This window comes from Pagrus pagrus, assembly GCF_965226575.1.
Source record: "Pagrus pagrus genome assembly, chromosome: 16".
NCBI lineage: Eukaryota > Metazoa > Chordata > Actinopteri > Spariformes > Sparidae > Pagrus > Pagrus pagrus.
The window spans coordinates 8,642,584-8,658,938 of record NC_140200.1 but is presented as its reverse complement, the minus strand read 5'-3'; the positions used below and the strand labels follow the sequence as shown (position 1 = coordinate 8,658,938).

Below are 16,355 nucleotides of genomic sequence, written 5' to 3'. Positions count from 1 at the left end.
GATTCGCTGACGCCGTCAGACGACCAGAATAGAAAGAAGCTAACAGGAAGGAGAGTGAAAGTGAGAGAGCGAGGCACACAGACAGAGAGAGAGAGAGAGAGAGAGAGAGATGGACGGCATTCTTGGGTGCAAGAAAAAAGAAAAACAGAGAGCGAGCGCTCCATAAAGTGTGTGGAGCTCTCCAAAACGTAACAGCTGCTAATAGTGATAGCAGAAATTTTGACAGCATTTCTTTTCCTGCTTCGCTGTCAATCACAGAAACAAGAGGCACTCGAGTTTGTCTCCCAGGTAATGATTATGTTGGCTGCCTTCCACGGCGGAGGTTTGAACATCGGTTTGTGTCGAAACACTCGCAGCTGAAATGTGCGAATCCCCTTTGAGCAGCTGAGTTTGGGCTCCAGAAACGCTGAGGTGGCTTTTTTTTTTTTTTTGTAATATCTTGCCAGACAAGTTCAATCAATCACAGAGAACTGCAAATATTACTTTGGCCTGCGCCAGAGTAGCCTGAAACAACTCCACTCTCCACCTCCGCTGTTATCATTCGAGCGCTGGAAACTCAACACTTCGTGAAAATGATCCCAGCTTACAATAACTCCTGCGCTGAGAAATGTGATGAGTGTGCATCTGTGTGAAAAAAGATGTGCATATTCATTAAATAAGTGAAACATCATTTAAAGCAGATATATCACAAGAGCCTGTATGAGAAGGGTATTGGCTCTTGTGGTTCCTATGTCAACAGTGTAAACACTATTTTGGGCGAGGTGTGAACAGACACAGCTGCCACTATATTTCTTGAGGGCAGCAGCAGCAAATGAGGTGAAGAAAATGCTCTGACAATCATATTCTGACTTGTATCTTATCTGTTTTGGGATACTAGGTCAGATTTTTGGGCTTTATTACACATGAAGACATGCTATCAGAGGGTACATGAGACCTACAGTAGGCTCACCCAACAGACCTATCCCTTTAAGCACTGGAGAAAGGTCACACTGCATCCAACTATTATTCTGGTATAGGGGAAAAAATCCCTGACTTGTTTGTATTTCTTTAAACCAATCACAATCGTCTTGGGCGGGGTTAAACCCAGGATGCAGCGAGGGTGCCCCTACAAAATGGTGTCGGATTCAACTTGTTTTGCAAGCGGAGAGACGAGCCCTGGCAAAAAATGGCTAGTTTCTCACAAAAGAAAGGGTCAGAGCTTCTTGTTTACGTTTATACCGTTAGCGACCAGGTTACTGTTAGAGCAACTTGTTGTTTCCTGTAGCGACGAGGATTCTGAACACACAGATCACGGAGGGGAGGAGAACGCGACCTGAACTGGGCGCCCAATCGCAGGCATACACCAACAATCTACATCTGCTGAGTCAGACTGTATAAGACCTGATTTAAAGGGTAACTTCATCAATTTTACAGAGTAATGTGTGTTGAGAGGTCTTGGGGAGTGCTACTGCGCATGTGAAAAAAGCAGTATAAAGACTTTTGTGGCTCCAGAGGAAGCTGCACGTAATCTGATTAACTGCCTCCAGTGATGTCACTCAGAGGTTGCACTGTGGGTAATGTAGGCACCAGGTTTTGAAAAGCAGTCCACTGGTCAAGCATAACACTGTTTGACTCATTATGGACAGTTTAAAAACAAATCAAACTCAAAAAGCAGAACCAAAATTCAGTTGCAAACATGATGCCTACATTACCCACAATGCAACTTAGCCACTGAGTGACATCACCGGAAACAATTTACCAGATTACACGCAGCTTCCTCTGGAGCCACAAAAGGCTTTATACTACTTTTTTTCACATATACAGTAGTACTCCACAAGACCTGAAAACACACTTTAATGTGAAAAAAATGGGTGGAGTTACCCTTTAAGCCACTGACACACTCTCATTCATTATTTCACTACAAGTCAGGAGAAACGCACAGCTTTCTCTCCTAGATCCAAGATTTAAATTGAGATATCATCCGTCAGTATTCAGTATTTCTCCCGTATAAAAACAATGCGATACAAGCTGAATTAACCACAAGGCTGCATGTGTTCTCTTTTATACACGCACACACACACACATACACGGACACCCACACACGTACAGTAATTTACAACTCACCAGGGCCATTCTTGTACCCATTAAATCCCAATTGCCAAACATTAAATTCCACGACTGCGGAGCAACTAGGAAGTACATCAGTGCCCACAAAGCCTATCTGTAAAATGCCTGGGCTCCTATGGCTGGCTCCAAATAGGATGTGTGTGCCATGCCAGCTTTTGTTTGACTGCCAAACAAGAATATCAGTACATGCTCTGCAGGCTGAAGAGTGGGATGCAAAGCCCCGTACAGGCAGGCCGGTGCCCACAGGAAACGACATCACCCAATAAAAATCTGTGGCCTTGGCCACATATGATGATCCCAGATCAGAGCCAAGACTTATAAAAATAAAGGGAACTATAAACAGTGTAGCTGTTATGTGAGAAGGCCGAGACCACCGAATAAGATCCCAAAGAAGACTGGAATAAACATCAGTCCAAGTAAAAAAAATTAGCATGACAAATTATTATGAAACTGTAATTACTCGTGTTTTTTAAATGTATTCTTAACATGTCGGACATTTAAAGACTCACTCATGTTTTCATGTATGTGGTCATCATCATAAATTGACCATAACATTCCTGAAGTACTCAGTGTGATGTTTATACTGGAGGAAATGAAGCTCATTCGACTGGTGTGCTCATTGCGAGGTTTATATTTAATATCTGACTTTATAAAATACTGCATGAAAATGAAAAAATGGTGGCGGGCCCTGCCACCTTTCTAGCTTCAAACAGTGTTCTGGGGACCTTGTTTTCCTCTGAGAACAGCTTGTTTATTAAGTGATGGAAAAGATAAATATTTCTGAGTTTGTATTTTTACCTCATTAATATATTTCATAAATATAAATAAATAAATAAGAGTTTGAATTTCTTCTTCAAAACTACGAAGTACCCCTTTAATAATAACAATAATATTAAAACCAGTGCAAAAGATACAAATACAAACTCTATTTTATCCTAACTTGCTATATTACCAATGGATCTTGCTACATAAAATCACCTTTAGTTTAATTTGTAGAAAATCTTTTACCAAATATTTTTAAATCATTAACTTCTAGGACACGTGATATTTTTTTTACCCAAAAGAACGTAAAGAGGAGGTGGAAATGCTTCTTTCAGCTCTGAAGGTTTTCCTTTTCTTACAGCCCCATCAACTACCACCAATCACAGGGCAGGGTCGCGTGCATGCAGCCTGTCCAGCACAGCCCGGGGCGAAAAAAACTCCACCAAGCACTCGCTCCAGGAATACTCATTAGGCTTATTCAGGGGTCGATGCTTCAGTTATAAATCCACCATTTGGCCAGTTGCGGTCATTTTTGAGCTAATATTCATCAGCCTCCATTTAATCAAATTCAGACCTGTGCTGTCCCAGCTGTAATCTGGGATTCCATTTTGGCAGACAGAAAATGGATGGAAAGACATAATGCAGTGCGAGTTATTACAACACAATAATAACAGACATCCAGCGGAGGCAGGGCGACGACCTTACCTTGCCATATTTCTGTGCGTAGGAGCCCGTGAGCAGAGAATGGAAGACGATGATCGTCTCGTCTAGATCCCACACAAACACCCTCTGGAGAACAACAAAAAAAAAGGAAATGGCGCGTCCATGTTTTTAGCCTGTATGTGCATTCGTGCTCAACTGGACAGTGACATGGGTGGTCCCGCTCTCTATCAGCCTCTCCTCTGTTGTATTCAACAGGATGAAGATCAAAGAGAATTCCACATATCCATAGAGATTTGAATGTAATATTCAGTCAGTGGGTGTTTTCTGGTCCCTTACCTCCAGGTCACTATCAGGGGGAGGGGAGGGGTTGTTCTTGCGGCCCCTTCCCCGGGACTTGGACCCCCCACTCCGGCAGGCTCGGTCATCCAGCTCTTTGATGGGCGTGGAGGGGCTCTGCACTGTATCGAAGTCCCCTGAGACGGTGTGCAAACATTAAACATTTTAATGTCCAAATGATCAAATGTCCGTCTCAAACTGCACCAGCGATCACAGACTATATTTAAATTAAAGCAACAGTAATGCCGCGGTCTGAGCCGATCCCACAGGTGCTCTGGAGTTGTATCCACTTCAGGAAAAGCAATAACTCAGAGTTTTTACAGCAATAAGCCATCTTGTCAGGTTTAATAATTCAAGGTAATTGGCATGACAGATCAAAACTACCAAGAAACCTAAACAACAGTGCCATTGATAGTCTGACTGATTCACGATAACATGAAATGTAAAGATTTAACAGAGTTGAGCAAAGATGGATCTGTGCTATAAATCAGAAAAGTTGGGTAATCTGATGCTTTCTTGCAAAGATGCAAAATTCTGCATGAGCACACACACATTCTTGTGCGTGCGCTTGCGAACACACACAGACACACACACACACCACTAATGCCATATGCTCCCACTGCTGTGTGGTAACTAGAACCAGACTCTAAGCTTCGGCTCTCGTTTTGTTATGTCTCAATCAGGGAGAGAGGGGAGAGAGGGGGTGGACAAAGACACAAAGAGCAACGAGAGCGACACACAAAAACAGATACCGACTGTAACTCCGAGAGAAGAGAAAAGAGAGAAATAGTGAGAAAAGCAGCGAGAGGGAAAGTGCCAGTGACAGGAAGAATGATAAGCTCCTTTAATCAGGCTTCCTGAATTACAGCCAAGATAAACCAGAGAAAAAACTGAATACCGAGCCATATTTCTGCACATACGGCTGCACTTGAGCTCTCTGTTATTTTGCATTCTCTTCCTCGTTCTCTCCCTCGGCTACAAAAGTGCAATATTTAACACAACCTCGCTCCAATCAAAGTACTGGAGTTAACGTGAACAAATGCCGATTCACCACTTTGGTGAACATGATGCCAGCCAACTATGGCTTTGACCTGAAGTTAATTCCTGGGCTTCACCATGGCTGAAACTGAGTTTTGGACTCCCAAACTGTTGCTATTTTTCTACTGGAAACAAGATTATACAGCCAGTATCAAGAAGCGGTGAAGAATCTGACATCTGTTTGCATATTTATGTTTGAATTGTTTCATTCTCAGTGGTGCATTTCTCCTTAAAGGAGACCTACAGTATTATGCTTTTTCGGTTTTTTTCCCTTTCCTTCGGTGTGTTATGTAGATTCTTGTGCATGAAAAAGATCTTGAAAGATAAAAAAAAGCCCAAAAGAGCTCCTCTCTCCCATTGCTCCTGAAGTACCTCAAACGCCTCGTCAGCAGTCGCTACGTCATCATGTCACACATTTACATAATTAATGCCTGTATTTACAGTAGAAGTGAAGCTAACTGGAAGCTTAAAACTACACAGAGCCGACCGGTGACACGGTCAGCGGTGCTGGCTCAAGCGTGTGTGAGCTGACCAATCAGAGCGGACTGGGCCTTAAAGAGACAGGAGCTAAAACAGAGTGTTTCAGACAGAGGGGGGATACAGCACTGGACAGTATGAGAAAACTGCTGTGTTTTAAACATGTTAACCTCTGTCTCCTTTCATACAAACCTGGGTGAAGTTCAGCAGCCTGTCCGGTCATGGCAGGGGCGGGATCTTGCAGCTGGTAGGCTGCCGTGGAGCCTGTGCCATCAACGCTGTTGGAGGTCATGTAAGTCCCGTAAGTGGAGGCGGGATAATACTGGGCATACTGGTTTTGGCCAAACGTCGTATATGAGGGATAATCCTACGGAGAAGAACGCGAGATACAGAGCACACAGTGAGGCACAGAGAGCAGGGAGTAAAAAAAGCAAAAACATGAAGAAAAAAAAACAGGAGAGGTTCAAAGTGACTTTTGAAGAGGGATTTTACAAGTGGTGCCTCTCATGTCTCTAATCTTTTATTCCCTCATTTCTGTATTTTAGATCTCCAGAACAATTAAAGCCTTGTGTTGCGGCGTTTTACTGACCCAGTGGAGATGGACTTTTTTGTGAGTCAGCTCTCTAAACCTGTCACTACGTCCATCTCTACAAGTCATTATAGAGTGGAGCACCGCCACATGTATGCACACACACACATGCACAGTCATCGTGAAGTCAGCAATGTGTGTATGCGAGCGTGCATACTCACACACACTGTACACACACGGACTGGCTTTCTATCAGACTCGCTCTCCCTTTCTATTGCTTGCGTTTTCTTTTTCTGTCAAACACACACACACACACACACACACACACACACACACTGCACACACACACACTATTCCCCCTTAATCCACCCACACAAGCCAAACCTTCACTTTCTTCCTGTAAACAGCCACATCTATCATACTGGGACATTAAAATCCCCCTTTAAGCATTTTACTACCGCAGCACAATTCATCATATGGACGTGGAGAAATATCCAGAACAAAACACTCTTTCACAAAGACTGATTGTCTGTTTCGCTCTCAAGTTTGTCCCTGTCGCACTGTAATTAGATTTTATTTCTTTAAGCATCCATGAATGAGGAAAGTTTTGTCCAAGCGTGCCTGTAAAACCACTTCTGAACTGGAAATATTATCACAGCTACTACGCCGCACCAAATCCTCAGCTTCGCTTTGAGCCGGCGTAATGAGGCAAATGACTTGTACTTGACCACTCCGAGCAATCGTGTAGCATGGCTGATCTGCCCTGGCAAAAACTCCCTAAGGAAACTTTCAGCTGGTCCAGATTTAAATTAAAGCCTGCACAAACACACACACACAGTTTATAGACACTGAGGTACCTGCTGTGTGGCAGTGTAGTTGGCGGGGTTGGACACTGAGTTGTTGGTGGCGTAGAGGCCTGAGGAAGGAGTGAAACTGGAACCTGAGGACAGAAAGAAGAAAAAATGAATCAGACCACGGAGACGAAACATGGAGACAGAAACGTGGACAGGTAAGGTAGAAAATATGGAGGATATTTGCTTGTGGTCCGAACTGACCTGGCATCTGATAGGGTGAGTATGCAGTCTGTCCGGGCTGAGGCGTGGTGAAGCCGGGGCTGTAGCTGAGGCCCGTCTGCAGAGGAGACTGACTCTGAGCCAGGCCACTCTCAGTCTTAATGCCCGGCAGCATCACACCGAGGTCTGTGACAAGGAAAAAAAACCCTCAAGATATTAGATGATGCTTATATATAGTACAGCATAATTTGTTTCCTTGAAACTACATATTTTTAGTGTTTAAATGACATTGTCGTTGTCACTTTACTTGCATTGCATTAGATTTACGTCACTCCTTGGTTCGGTTTCAAAAGGTCTCACTATGTCACGCTCGTCAGTGTGAAGTATTTAATTTCTAGCACCAGTATTTTTTACCTCCGCCAAGGAGGTTAAGTTTTCACCTGTTTCCGTTGTTGGGTGGTTGGTTTGTGGGCAGGATGACACAAAAACTGCTGGACGGATTTCCGTGACACTTGGATGGAGGATGGGTCTCGGCCCAGAATGGACCCCATTAACTTTTGGTGATTCAGTTACATTTTTCTCATTTTCTTTAACGTTGCAAGATTTTCGGGACATTTTTTGCTAATTTCTCAGGGAATAACGCATGGGTCTCGATGAAGAGAATCAGGTGTGCAATTTAATACGTAGTAGGTATCTCTCTGAGGTTGACTGAGTACATTTGAAATGTATTTTTTATTCTTTGACACAAGCCTTGTTCCATTTCAGTTAATCTCGACAAACTTAACAGTACTTCTACTAGAGCTGAACACTTCGATGACAAAATGATCAGCTGCTCTAATGTGTGTCATTGTGTGTGTTTGCGGTTACCATAGGTGGACAGTCCGTACGGCTGTCCTGTCTGGGAGTAAGCAGTGTAGACGGTCGACTGCTGCATGCTGCTGAACTGGGGTTGACCGGCGTACGTCGGCATGGGAGGGGCCGCCGGTGTGGAGAGAATGTGGGGGTAGGGCCTGAGGTAGAAGAGGAAGATACAAGACAGATTAGCAGGATGATAACTGCTGACGAGGATTCTCAGAAAGCAGCTTTTACTGTGAAAAAGTCAGACTTACTTTGATGGGTAGAGGGGAGGGGAGTACTGGTGGGCTGAGCGAGGGCTGTACCCGCTGCTGGTGATCACTAAAAACAGCACAGTAAGCAAAAACAACAAGACAACGCCGGGTTATGAATGGTGTCGACACAAATCTTCTGTTTCCTTTAACATTCAACAAAAGCCACTCCTGAAAAGCACAACTCAAGGCCTCGGGCTTGTTTGAGTCGTTCCAGTAAACATAATTTGAAGCATTTCGAGTGGAGAGGAGCCAAGTTCTCCCCCTTCGGAGAGCACTGCAGTCCGTAAAACCCTTACAGCGGGCCTCACAGTCAAACACAATGTCTGTTTGTGGTCATTGAGATGTCAGAGCTCAATACTGACAAACACCCCGCTGCGTCTAAACCCTCACTGTGTGTTGCTTAATGGTTTTGTGTATCAGTGTGTGTGTGTGTATGCTGCAGTGTGAAGGAGCACGAGGGTCGTGTGTGAGTCTAAAAAAAAAAAAAAGGCAAGTGTAAAAATGTGTCTCGCTCTCTCTCACCCCTCTGCCAGCCTTTGATGACGTAATCCAAGGACAGGCAATACTTCATGGGATTAAAGCTTTCAGCGGGCCTACCGCTGAGCTGAAACGGATGATGGCGTTTGTGTGTGATGTGGAGCGGACTCGCGCAGAGACATGGGAGTTTTGGGTTTTTTTGAGAAATGTGTGTGTTTCTGTGGGCAGATGCGTGTGTTACCTGAGCCTGCGTATGTGTCCAGCACTGTGTCGCCTGTCGTAGTGACTGTATCGCTGTTGTTCATAGGCTCTGTTTTCACTTAAGGAAGACAGGAAAGATGGGTGTTAGGGGAGGCCACTGAGGAAGACACATCACACACACACACACACACACACACACACACACACACACACACAAAGAAAACCTTACGGAAAAAAGAGGACACTACCATGCAGTTCTAGTATTGAAGTAAATTCAGTGTGCAGGGTTCCCACAATAAGCTTTAAATGACTTTCGAAAACACCACCATGACCTAAAGTTCCTGGTCAATGACATAAAATGTCATTTTTTTGGTGTTTTTAGTGGTATAATCAAGCTGGATATTTGCTAACTTTCATGGCAAATTCCTTGAAATTCCCCAGCTTTTCATAAACTGACTGGTGGGAACCCTGCAAATATGCAAACACCTCCACACACACTCCGATAAAAATTCACACTGGGATCCAAAGAGCACACGACACTGCACTGCAAATGAACATCACTGCAAATTCTGGCACAAGAAAACATCAGTCCTAGGACCAGCCCAAACTGGAGAAACATATTCCTTTTGCATTCAAGGTAACGCTGCATGAATTCTTAGCTTTGGATTCACACGCATGCACCTCTGTACCATAGTCCTTGGAGCCCGGTGCAGGGGGCGGGCTGCTGCAGCCCAACAGCCAATCAGCCGTGTTTAGAACTGTCATGTTTTCACCTAAACGGGTGCAAGGTGGGAAGGTGATGAGGATACCGACACACTCCAAGAGTACATTTTAAAAAGCAGACATATATAACTTTTGTTTTTCTTTCCAGCAAAACTTTTGGAAACACTCTTGTTCACTTCTTGCTGAGAGTTGTATGCAGAAGGTTCTCACTCCCAACCTGTCACATTTGGCAGCTTGGACTAATATGTAATATACAACGTCCGGTTAGACTTTCAAAATAAAGCATGCAAACGATTCACATTGTATGGCATATCACGACTTTTATTATGTTGTTAAATGATCGCCAAATGATCAAGATTTAAGTAATATAAATTTCTCTTGGGTCTTGTTCACAAATGGGATGCAAATCAAAGTCCTGTTAACTACTCAAGGAACTGCCCCAGCCAACCACTGACTCGGACTTTCTTGCCCTGGACCCAAGGGGTGCCTAGCAACGTTAGCTTTTTTAGCCTTTTTTCTGTTCACCTGATAAATGTTAGTCAAATATTTGATCTCCCCTTTGCTCTGTTTTGCTCTCCACCAACTCCTAAGAGAAATATTTGGCGCTTTAGCAGCTAAATGCTCCACTATGTTCACGGGCCAATCACTAACCCGCCTGCCTGCCAGGTGGTGGTGGGCAGGTAGCGTACTGTGGGCTTTTAGAGCTTTCTCACTGAACACAGCTGCACGCTGAGGCTGGAAACTATGCTGATGAGAGATGAAAATAGGAAAATTTGTGGGCCATAAAACCAAAAACAATAATCTGAGAGAAGCTCTGAGGGGAACTGCAGAGTCGGATGATAATTATCTGCGGGTTACTTTGAGCCTTTCAAAAGCAAGTAGTCATGTGATCCATGTATAAAATATTGATCGGCTCTGCTTTGACAAGGATATAAGAGTGGCTGTCTTCTCATCTAACTTTCATTCAGGAAAATAAAAGTGTGATTCCCAAGTGATTTTTAAAAGAGAGGAACATCCTGTTAACATCCTCTGTGATGTTTTTCAGCCCCTTTTTCTTGTTTCTCTCTCAACATGATTAAAACTCATCATCAGCGACCATCTGAGAACTCAATTTAATTCAGTACAACTTCATTAATCCCTTCAGGGAGCAAAACAACCCATCAGACAAGCCCTAATGAAGACAAATGAGTTGCTATGGAGATGGCCCGCGGGCCCGAGCTCCGGCTGATGTCAGGTGAGGGGAATGTTGGGTATGTAGTTTGTTTTGGCTGTGAGCGTGTAGTCCCAGCTCCGTCTGCTTAAACCATTAACTGTGAGCTCATCAAAAATGATTTAACGTGCTCTAATATGGTCCGAAGTCGCAGTTAAGTCCGCTCTGCGCGCGGCTATTCCTGTGACCGAGTGCGTGTGTTGACACATCAAGTTGACCAAAATGCAGCATCTCACTTTTTCCATTACATTGCTGCTAAAAGTCGGTTCCACTGCCTGTTAAATCAGCGATAGATCAAAGGATGGCCCTCAAACAAAAGCACTTACATCCAGGGCTATTACATCAAACCGCTCCGTCAAAAATTATTGGGGAGGACAGACAGCAAGAGAGGGGGGAGCACAAGGGCGAAGGAAGGAAAAGAGGGGGAGGAGGAACACAGAGGGACAGAGGAAAACAAAAGGGAGAAAAAAGAAAGAAAGGAGAGAGCTCGCTGGTGTTGACATCTAAGAGAGTGGTGATGCTTTAATGCTCTCGTAGAGGAAATAGTTTCCAGTGGGATTTTGGGCTTGCACTAACACACACACATACACACACACACACACTTTGCCAAGCGGTCAGCGCAGGAGAGTAGAAGTGCTTCACCGTGTGTTTACACACATTCTCCGGCGGTTTACTCAAGTCACCGTGCCAGCGTGAGGTGTGTGTGTGTATTGCGTGCGCTTGCATGTGCGCGTCTCCTTCCGTCTCTAAAAATTCCTCAAAAAGTACTTATCTCCGCGTGTTGGAAACCTTTCTGACTGATGATTTGGCAACAGATTTCATTACACTACATTAAACTCATCAGCTGCTTTCGCACAAAGCGATTCACAATGAGCGCATTCGAGCTTTGTGGAGCGAAAAGCTAGATGTCATAAACAACTGCATCTCGCCCAAACAAACACTGAAAAGCACTCGTCGTAGAAGTGCTTCGAGTTTATTTTTTTTTTTCTAATTTAGTTCGGAGGACCAGCGTGTAGGATTCGGTGCTATCGAGCAGTGAGGTTGCAGCTAACTGAAAACCCCTCGTCTCACCCTCCCGTACGGGGGCTGCTAAAAACGTGAAATGCCCTCTCTAGAGCCAGTGTGTCAGTCATCCATCCTTTGCCATTGTGGAAATATGGCAGTGACACATGGTGGACTTGGCAGAAGAGGGCCCGCTCCCTCACAAAAAACATAACGATTCTTAGTCTCAGAGGATTATACACTATTATTTCCATTTCTGCCAATAGATCACCCTAAATCCGACATACTGGACCTTTAATAAAATGAGACATCAGTACGCGGTTGCATGATGCATGATGTAGCTGCTTTCACAGTAACTCTGGTGTCCTGATTTCAAGAGGTCACTTGTCCTTTTACTGGTGATAGATCTACAGTGTGCAGCGCATGAAGGAATGATTCAATATTTTTGGAAATACGCTTATTTGCTTTCTTGCCTGGAGCTAGATGATCTGTCAGGGTACATATGAAGCCAACAGCAGTCAGTTAGCGAAGCTTAGCATAAAAACTGGAAACAGCTAGCCTGGCTCTGTCAAAAGGTAAAAAAAAAAAAATAAATACACTTTTTGTGCTGTGTTGTTGGTAGTTGTGACTCTGAGGCAAACGGAAACAATCTGGCTGTCTTTGCAACAGCGGCGCTCACAATAATACCACTCGGAAAAGCTAGCGGGGGCGGAAGCTGTCTGTTTCCACTTTAAGTAGTTGAACAGCATATCTTGTTTTCCCAATGTTTGGGATTTTCATTGACTACTGAATATAAAAAGCAAGTAAATATGCAAGTTATATTTCTCATATTACCACTCCGAGCTCTCAGTCCAGACCGCTTACTGCACGGCTAACTGAGCTAACTAGCTAAAGGCAGCTGCAGTTGGTGATATGTTCCTCTTTCTTTGAGTATGAAATCAAGAGGTGGCCAGTTCTTACATAACAGCCAAAAGAAAGAAAAAAGCATAATAACAACATGAAGGTGGAAACTGTATTTTGAACATTGAAACTAGCCTTTCTGCCACACACATAACTGCACATTCATTATTGTGGCACCAAACACGTTCTGCCTTCTCACCTCCTGTTCCATTGGTGGTGATGGAGGGGCTGCCAAGGTTGTTCTTGTCCAGCTTGGAGCCCGTCGAATCTCCACCTCCCACACGGTTATGAGGACTGGCTAGGTCCTGCATTTCCATAGACCTACAGGAGGGAGGAGGAGGAGGAGGAGGAGAAGGGGGGAGAAAATGAGATGAACTGCGATTTCTGAATGAGTAACGGATCAACGGCAATATGCTCTCACAGCTGGGAATCTCCCACCTCCATATATTATGTTAAGATCGCACTGAACACGTTCAATGACAGGAACCACACACGCGCACAAACTTGCACATATACGTACACAGTCATAAACTACATGCTTCTCCATACCAGTTAGCTTACATGAGCATGTGTTCAGAGGCGTTAGACATTGTCTGCGGGCCTGCTGGCTCTTTTATAGAGTGTGTGTGTGTATGTATGTGTGTGTGTGCACTTCTGGGCTCCAATACAAACCCACAGCCTGCCAGCATGCTTTAGTTTTACAATGTGTTCCACATGCATGACTGGGACGAACCAGCACACAAGGTGGTAATGGTGAAGTGAGAGAGTGTGTGTGTGAGAGAGTGTGTGTGTGTGTGGAGGGTTGGAAGTGGAAGTAAATAGAGCGATGAACAGAATGAAGATGCATATTTTTCGGTGGAGTCAAAGTCAAGTGTTTTTAATCTTTTACACGCACACACGCTTAGAAAAGCAACATAAAACACTGGCGCATGCCTCTTCATCACTGCTGCCACAAACCCACATTTTGACATGTCCTTCGGTGGAAGGCATAGTTTATTGTTGAGTCAGTGTGTGTATGGCCGGTACCGCATTTGAACGTGTGTGTGTGTCCCTGACTCACGCTGCCCGCAGGTCGGTCACACTTGTGCTTTTGTGCGCGACATCAAAGCGAGAAATGACAGAGATGGAGGGAGAATTAAACAAATGCGGGCAGCCGTTCTACCACTCTGTGTGTACGTGTGTGTGTGTGTGTGTGTGTGTGTGTGTGTGTGTGATACATCTGTGCCGCGGTCTGGAAGCAGGCCATCTCAATGCTATGGGCAGATAGCATCGCCACACATGACTGCAACCCACAGTCAGACTGACAGGTATAAACATATAACTTTGAGCGGATGAGAGAGACGCAGGCTTAAGGGCACAAAAGAGAGAGCATGCGAAAGATAAACACACTAAATCAACTCTCTCCGTCAACTCTTTTTTTTTCTATTTACAGCTAAACATTCATTCTGCACTCCTGTACATATTGAAGTGAAAACATTGATCACTGTTTTAATATCAACACGCTTAATGGCGGACCAGATATTTGCACAAAAGCCTAAAACGTCTCTGCTGTGCCAGGCAATAACGGCTAAGAACTTTCGCAGATTATGGTGCTTTTCCACTTCTCACTCTCTCTTTCTCTCCCTCTTGTGCGCCTCGACACTCTTCATCCATCCTTTTCTTTTGTCTCTCAACAGCAGGAAATGATTCTGTCTCCCCTCCTTGTCCTTTTTCTTTTTTTTCTCTTTCCTCTCTGTTTCGCTCCTCTCGGGAGGCGATGGCAGGAGTTGGTGTTTCATAAACTCTTTTCTGGTTTTCACATTATGTCTGGTCGTTGAAAAAATATGCCGCATCTGTGCAATTTACAGTATAAAGAGCATAATGTAAACTACATAGTTTAAGAGCCAACAACTGAGGATTATTTCCATTACTGATTAATCTGCTGTTATTTTTTTAATTAAGCGATTCATCAAAAGATGGTGGGAAAAGAAATGCCCAGAGCAACTTTCCAGAGCCAAAGGTGACGTCTTTAAATGTCTTGTTTTCTCAGACCAGAAGATGAAAACCCAAAGATATTCAGTCTACGGTGATATATGCAGTGCTGTTAAAGTACCTAAAAGTCATACTTAAGAAAAAGGAAAGATACTGTATATAAATAAAACTTCAGTTAAAGTGAAAAGTGAAAATGACTTGCAGCATTGTATTCCCCCTCTGTCTGAATCGCTCTGTTTTAGCTCCTGTCTCTTTAAGGCCCCCCTCCTGAACACCCAGTCTTCTCTGATTGGCCAGCTCACACACGCCTGACCCAGCACCGCTAACAACAACAGGGCAGTTGTGCTAAATCAATCGTTATGTGTCAATCTAGCCACGGGGCATAAATTATGCAGATGGCTGACATGGTGATGTAGTGTGATGTCACAAAGTCACAGAATTAAAGGCGGGACTACTGACGAGGTGTTTCAGGAGCAGTGTTTTCTGTGGGAGAGAGGAGCTTCTGTTGGTGCAGACTTTGACCTTTTTAACTTTCAAGATATCTTTTTAACTTTAATATATATTTTGTTAAATGTACTAAGTATCAAAAGTACAAATAATAGTAAATCATACATATATTGACCTGTATGTGCTCTATAAACCGTAAACTGTGGGTCAACAGATTATGGGCCTGGCCCATTATCAAATCAGATGTTCAGCATTTTTCTGATTATCAGAATCAGTGTTTTTTAATCTGATTGCCAATAAAATTAATTGATTGTATAATGCACTACTTTGGTTCTGATGTAGTCTGCAAAGTAACTAGTAGCTTAAATGAATAAATAAATGTAGCTGAGTAATAGTGGAGTGGATATGTAAAGTAGCAGAAATTGGAAATGCTCAAGTAAAGTACAAGCATCTTAAAAATTGTATTTAAATACAGTTACTTGAGTAAATATACTTAGTTACATTCCATCATTGGATATACGAGCAGCAGATCTTTTCATTTGAGAAGCTGGAACCTGAGAATATCCGGCATTTTCTGGTTTGATTAATCGTTTATTAAAATCGCCAACAGTTTCGGCTCTAAATAAAGTACAGCATGCTCCCTCTGCTTGTCCTTCATTTGGATCAGTATATCTTTTCCCCCTGTGTGTGTGTGTGAGTGTGTGTGTGTGTGTGTGTGTGTGTGTGTGTGTGAGGCACTGAGGTCTTGGGAAAGTGTTGATGACCTCATCACAGCTCGCAACTGCAGTGAAACCTCACCTCTCTGCACCATGACCAGAGAACTAGGACACACACTCATAACTGTGTACACCAACACAAACACACACACACACACACACTCACACACACACAGGGTTCTGCAAAACCTAATGCTGTTTGTCATATCACACAAAGAGACACATGTGAGCGTACCTGGCGTCTGAAGGGTCTGGAACATGAGATTCACTGTGTGATTTCTTCACCTGCAGAGAGACCAGAGCAGAGGAAATGTTAACCAAACACACATTACACACACACATAAGAGCCAGTGTTTAGTGTGTCATAAACCAGCCTCATAAAACCGCGTTTATGAATCAGACAAATTATATTAGTATCATGAAGTGTTGTGACTAAAAACAAAATAAATTCAGCGCCCTCAGTTCGAAGACAGGGAGAGAATATTCAACACGAGTCTGAGTAAAACAGATTTTCTGATTCATTAAATGTGACTGTAATGCAGAAAAAAATGAAGTAAATCACGAGCCGGCGTCTGTAGTTGTAGCCACCACCGTGACAGAAGTGCTAACTGGCGTCTAAGTGACAGATATTAACTTTCCCTTGTTCACCCGTGACCCTGCTCCATCCGGCGCTCG

At 43.7% G+C, this 16,355-nt stretch overlaps 1 protein-coding gene across 5 annotated transcripts in view; it reads right to left on the bottom strand.

The window, feature by feature from the left end:
- The window catches only part of eya4 (EYA transcriptional coactivator and phosphatase 4), a 47,165-nt gene that overhangs the window by 7,620 nt on the left and 23,190 nt on the right, over window positions 1-16,355 (bottom strand). For 4 of the 5 annotated variants that reach the window (XM_084376676.1, XM_084376678.1, XM_084376677.1 and 1 more), the window contains 11 exons: window positions 15,916-15,965; window positions 12,746-12,867; window positions 9,401-9,484; window positions 8,752-8,829; window positions 8,034-8,100; window positions 7,792-7,934; window positions 6,967-7,110; window positions 6,769-6,851; window positions 5,575-5,749; window positions 3,868-4,004; window positions 3,574-3,657 (listed from right to left, as the gene is read on the bottom strand). In XM_084376676.1, coding sequence (XP_084232802.1) covers window positions 3,574-3,657; window positions 3,868-4,004; window positions 5,575-5,749; window positions 6,769-6,851; window positions 6,967-7,110; window positions 7,792-7,934; window positions 8,034-8,100; window positions 8,752-8,829; window positions 9,401-9,484; window positions 12,746-12,867; window positions 15,916-15,965 — 1,167 coding nt within the window. The remainder of the gene's footprint in view (window positions 1-3,573; window positions 3,658-3,867; window positions 4,005-5,574; window positions 5,750-6,768; window positions 6,852-6,966; window positions 7,111-7,791; window positions 7,935-8,033; window positions 8,101-8,751; window positions 8,830-9,400; window positions 9,485-12,745; window positions 12,868-15,915; window positions 15,966-16,355) is intronic. The other variant, XM_084376679.1, reaches the window with a different exon arrangement.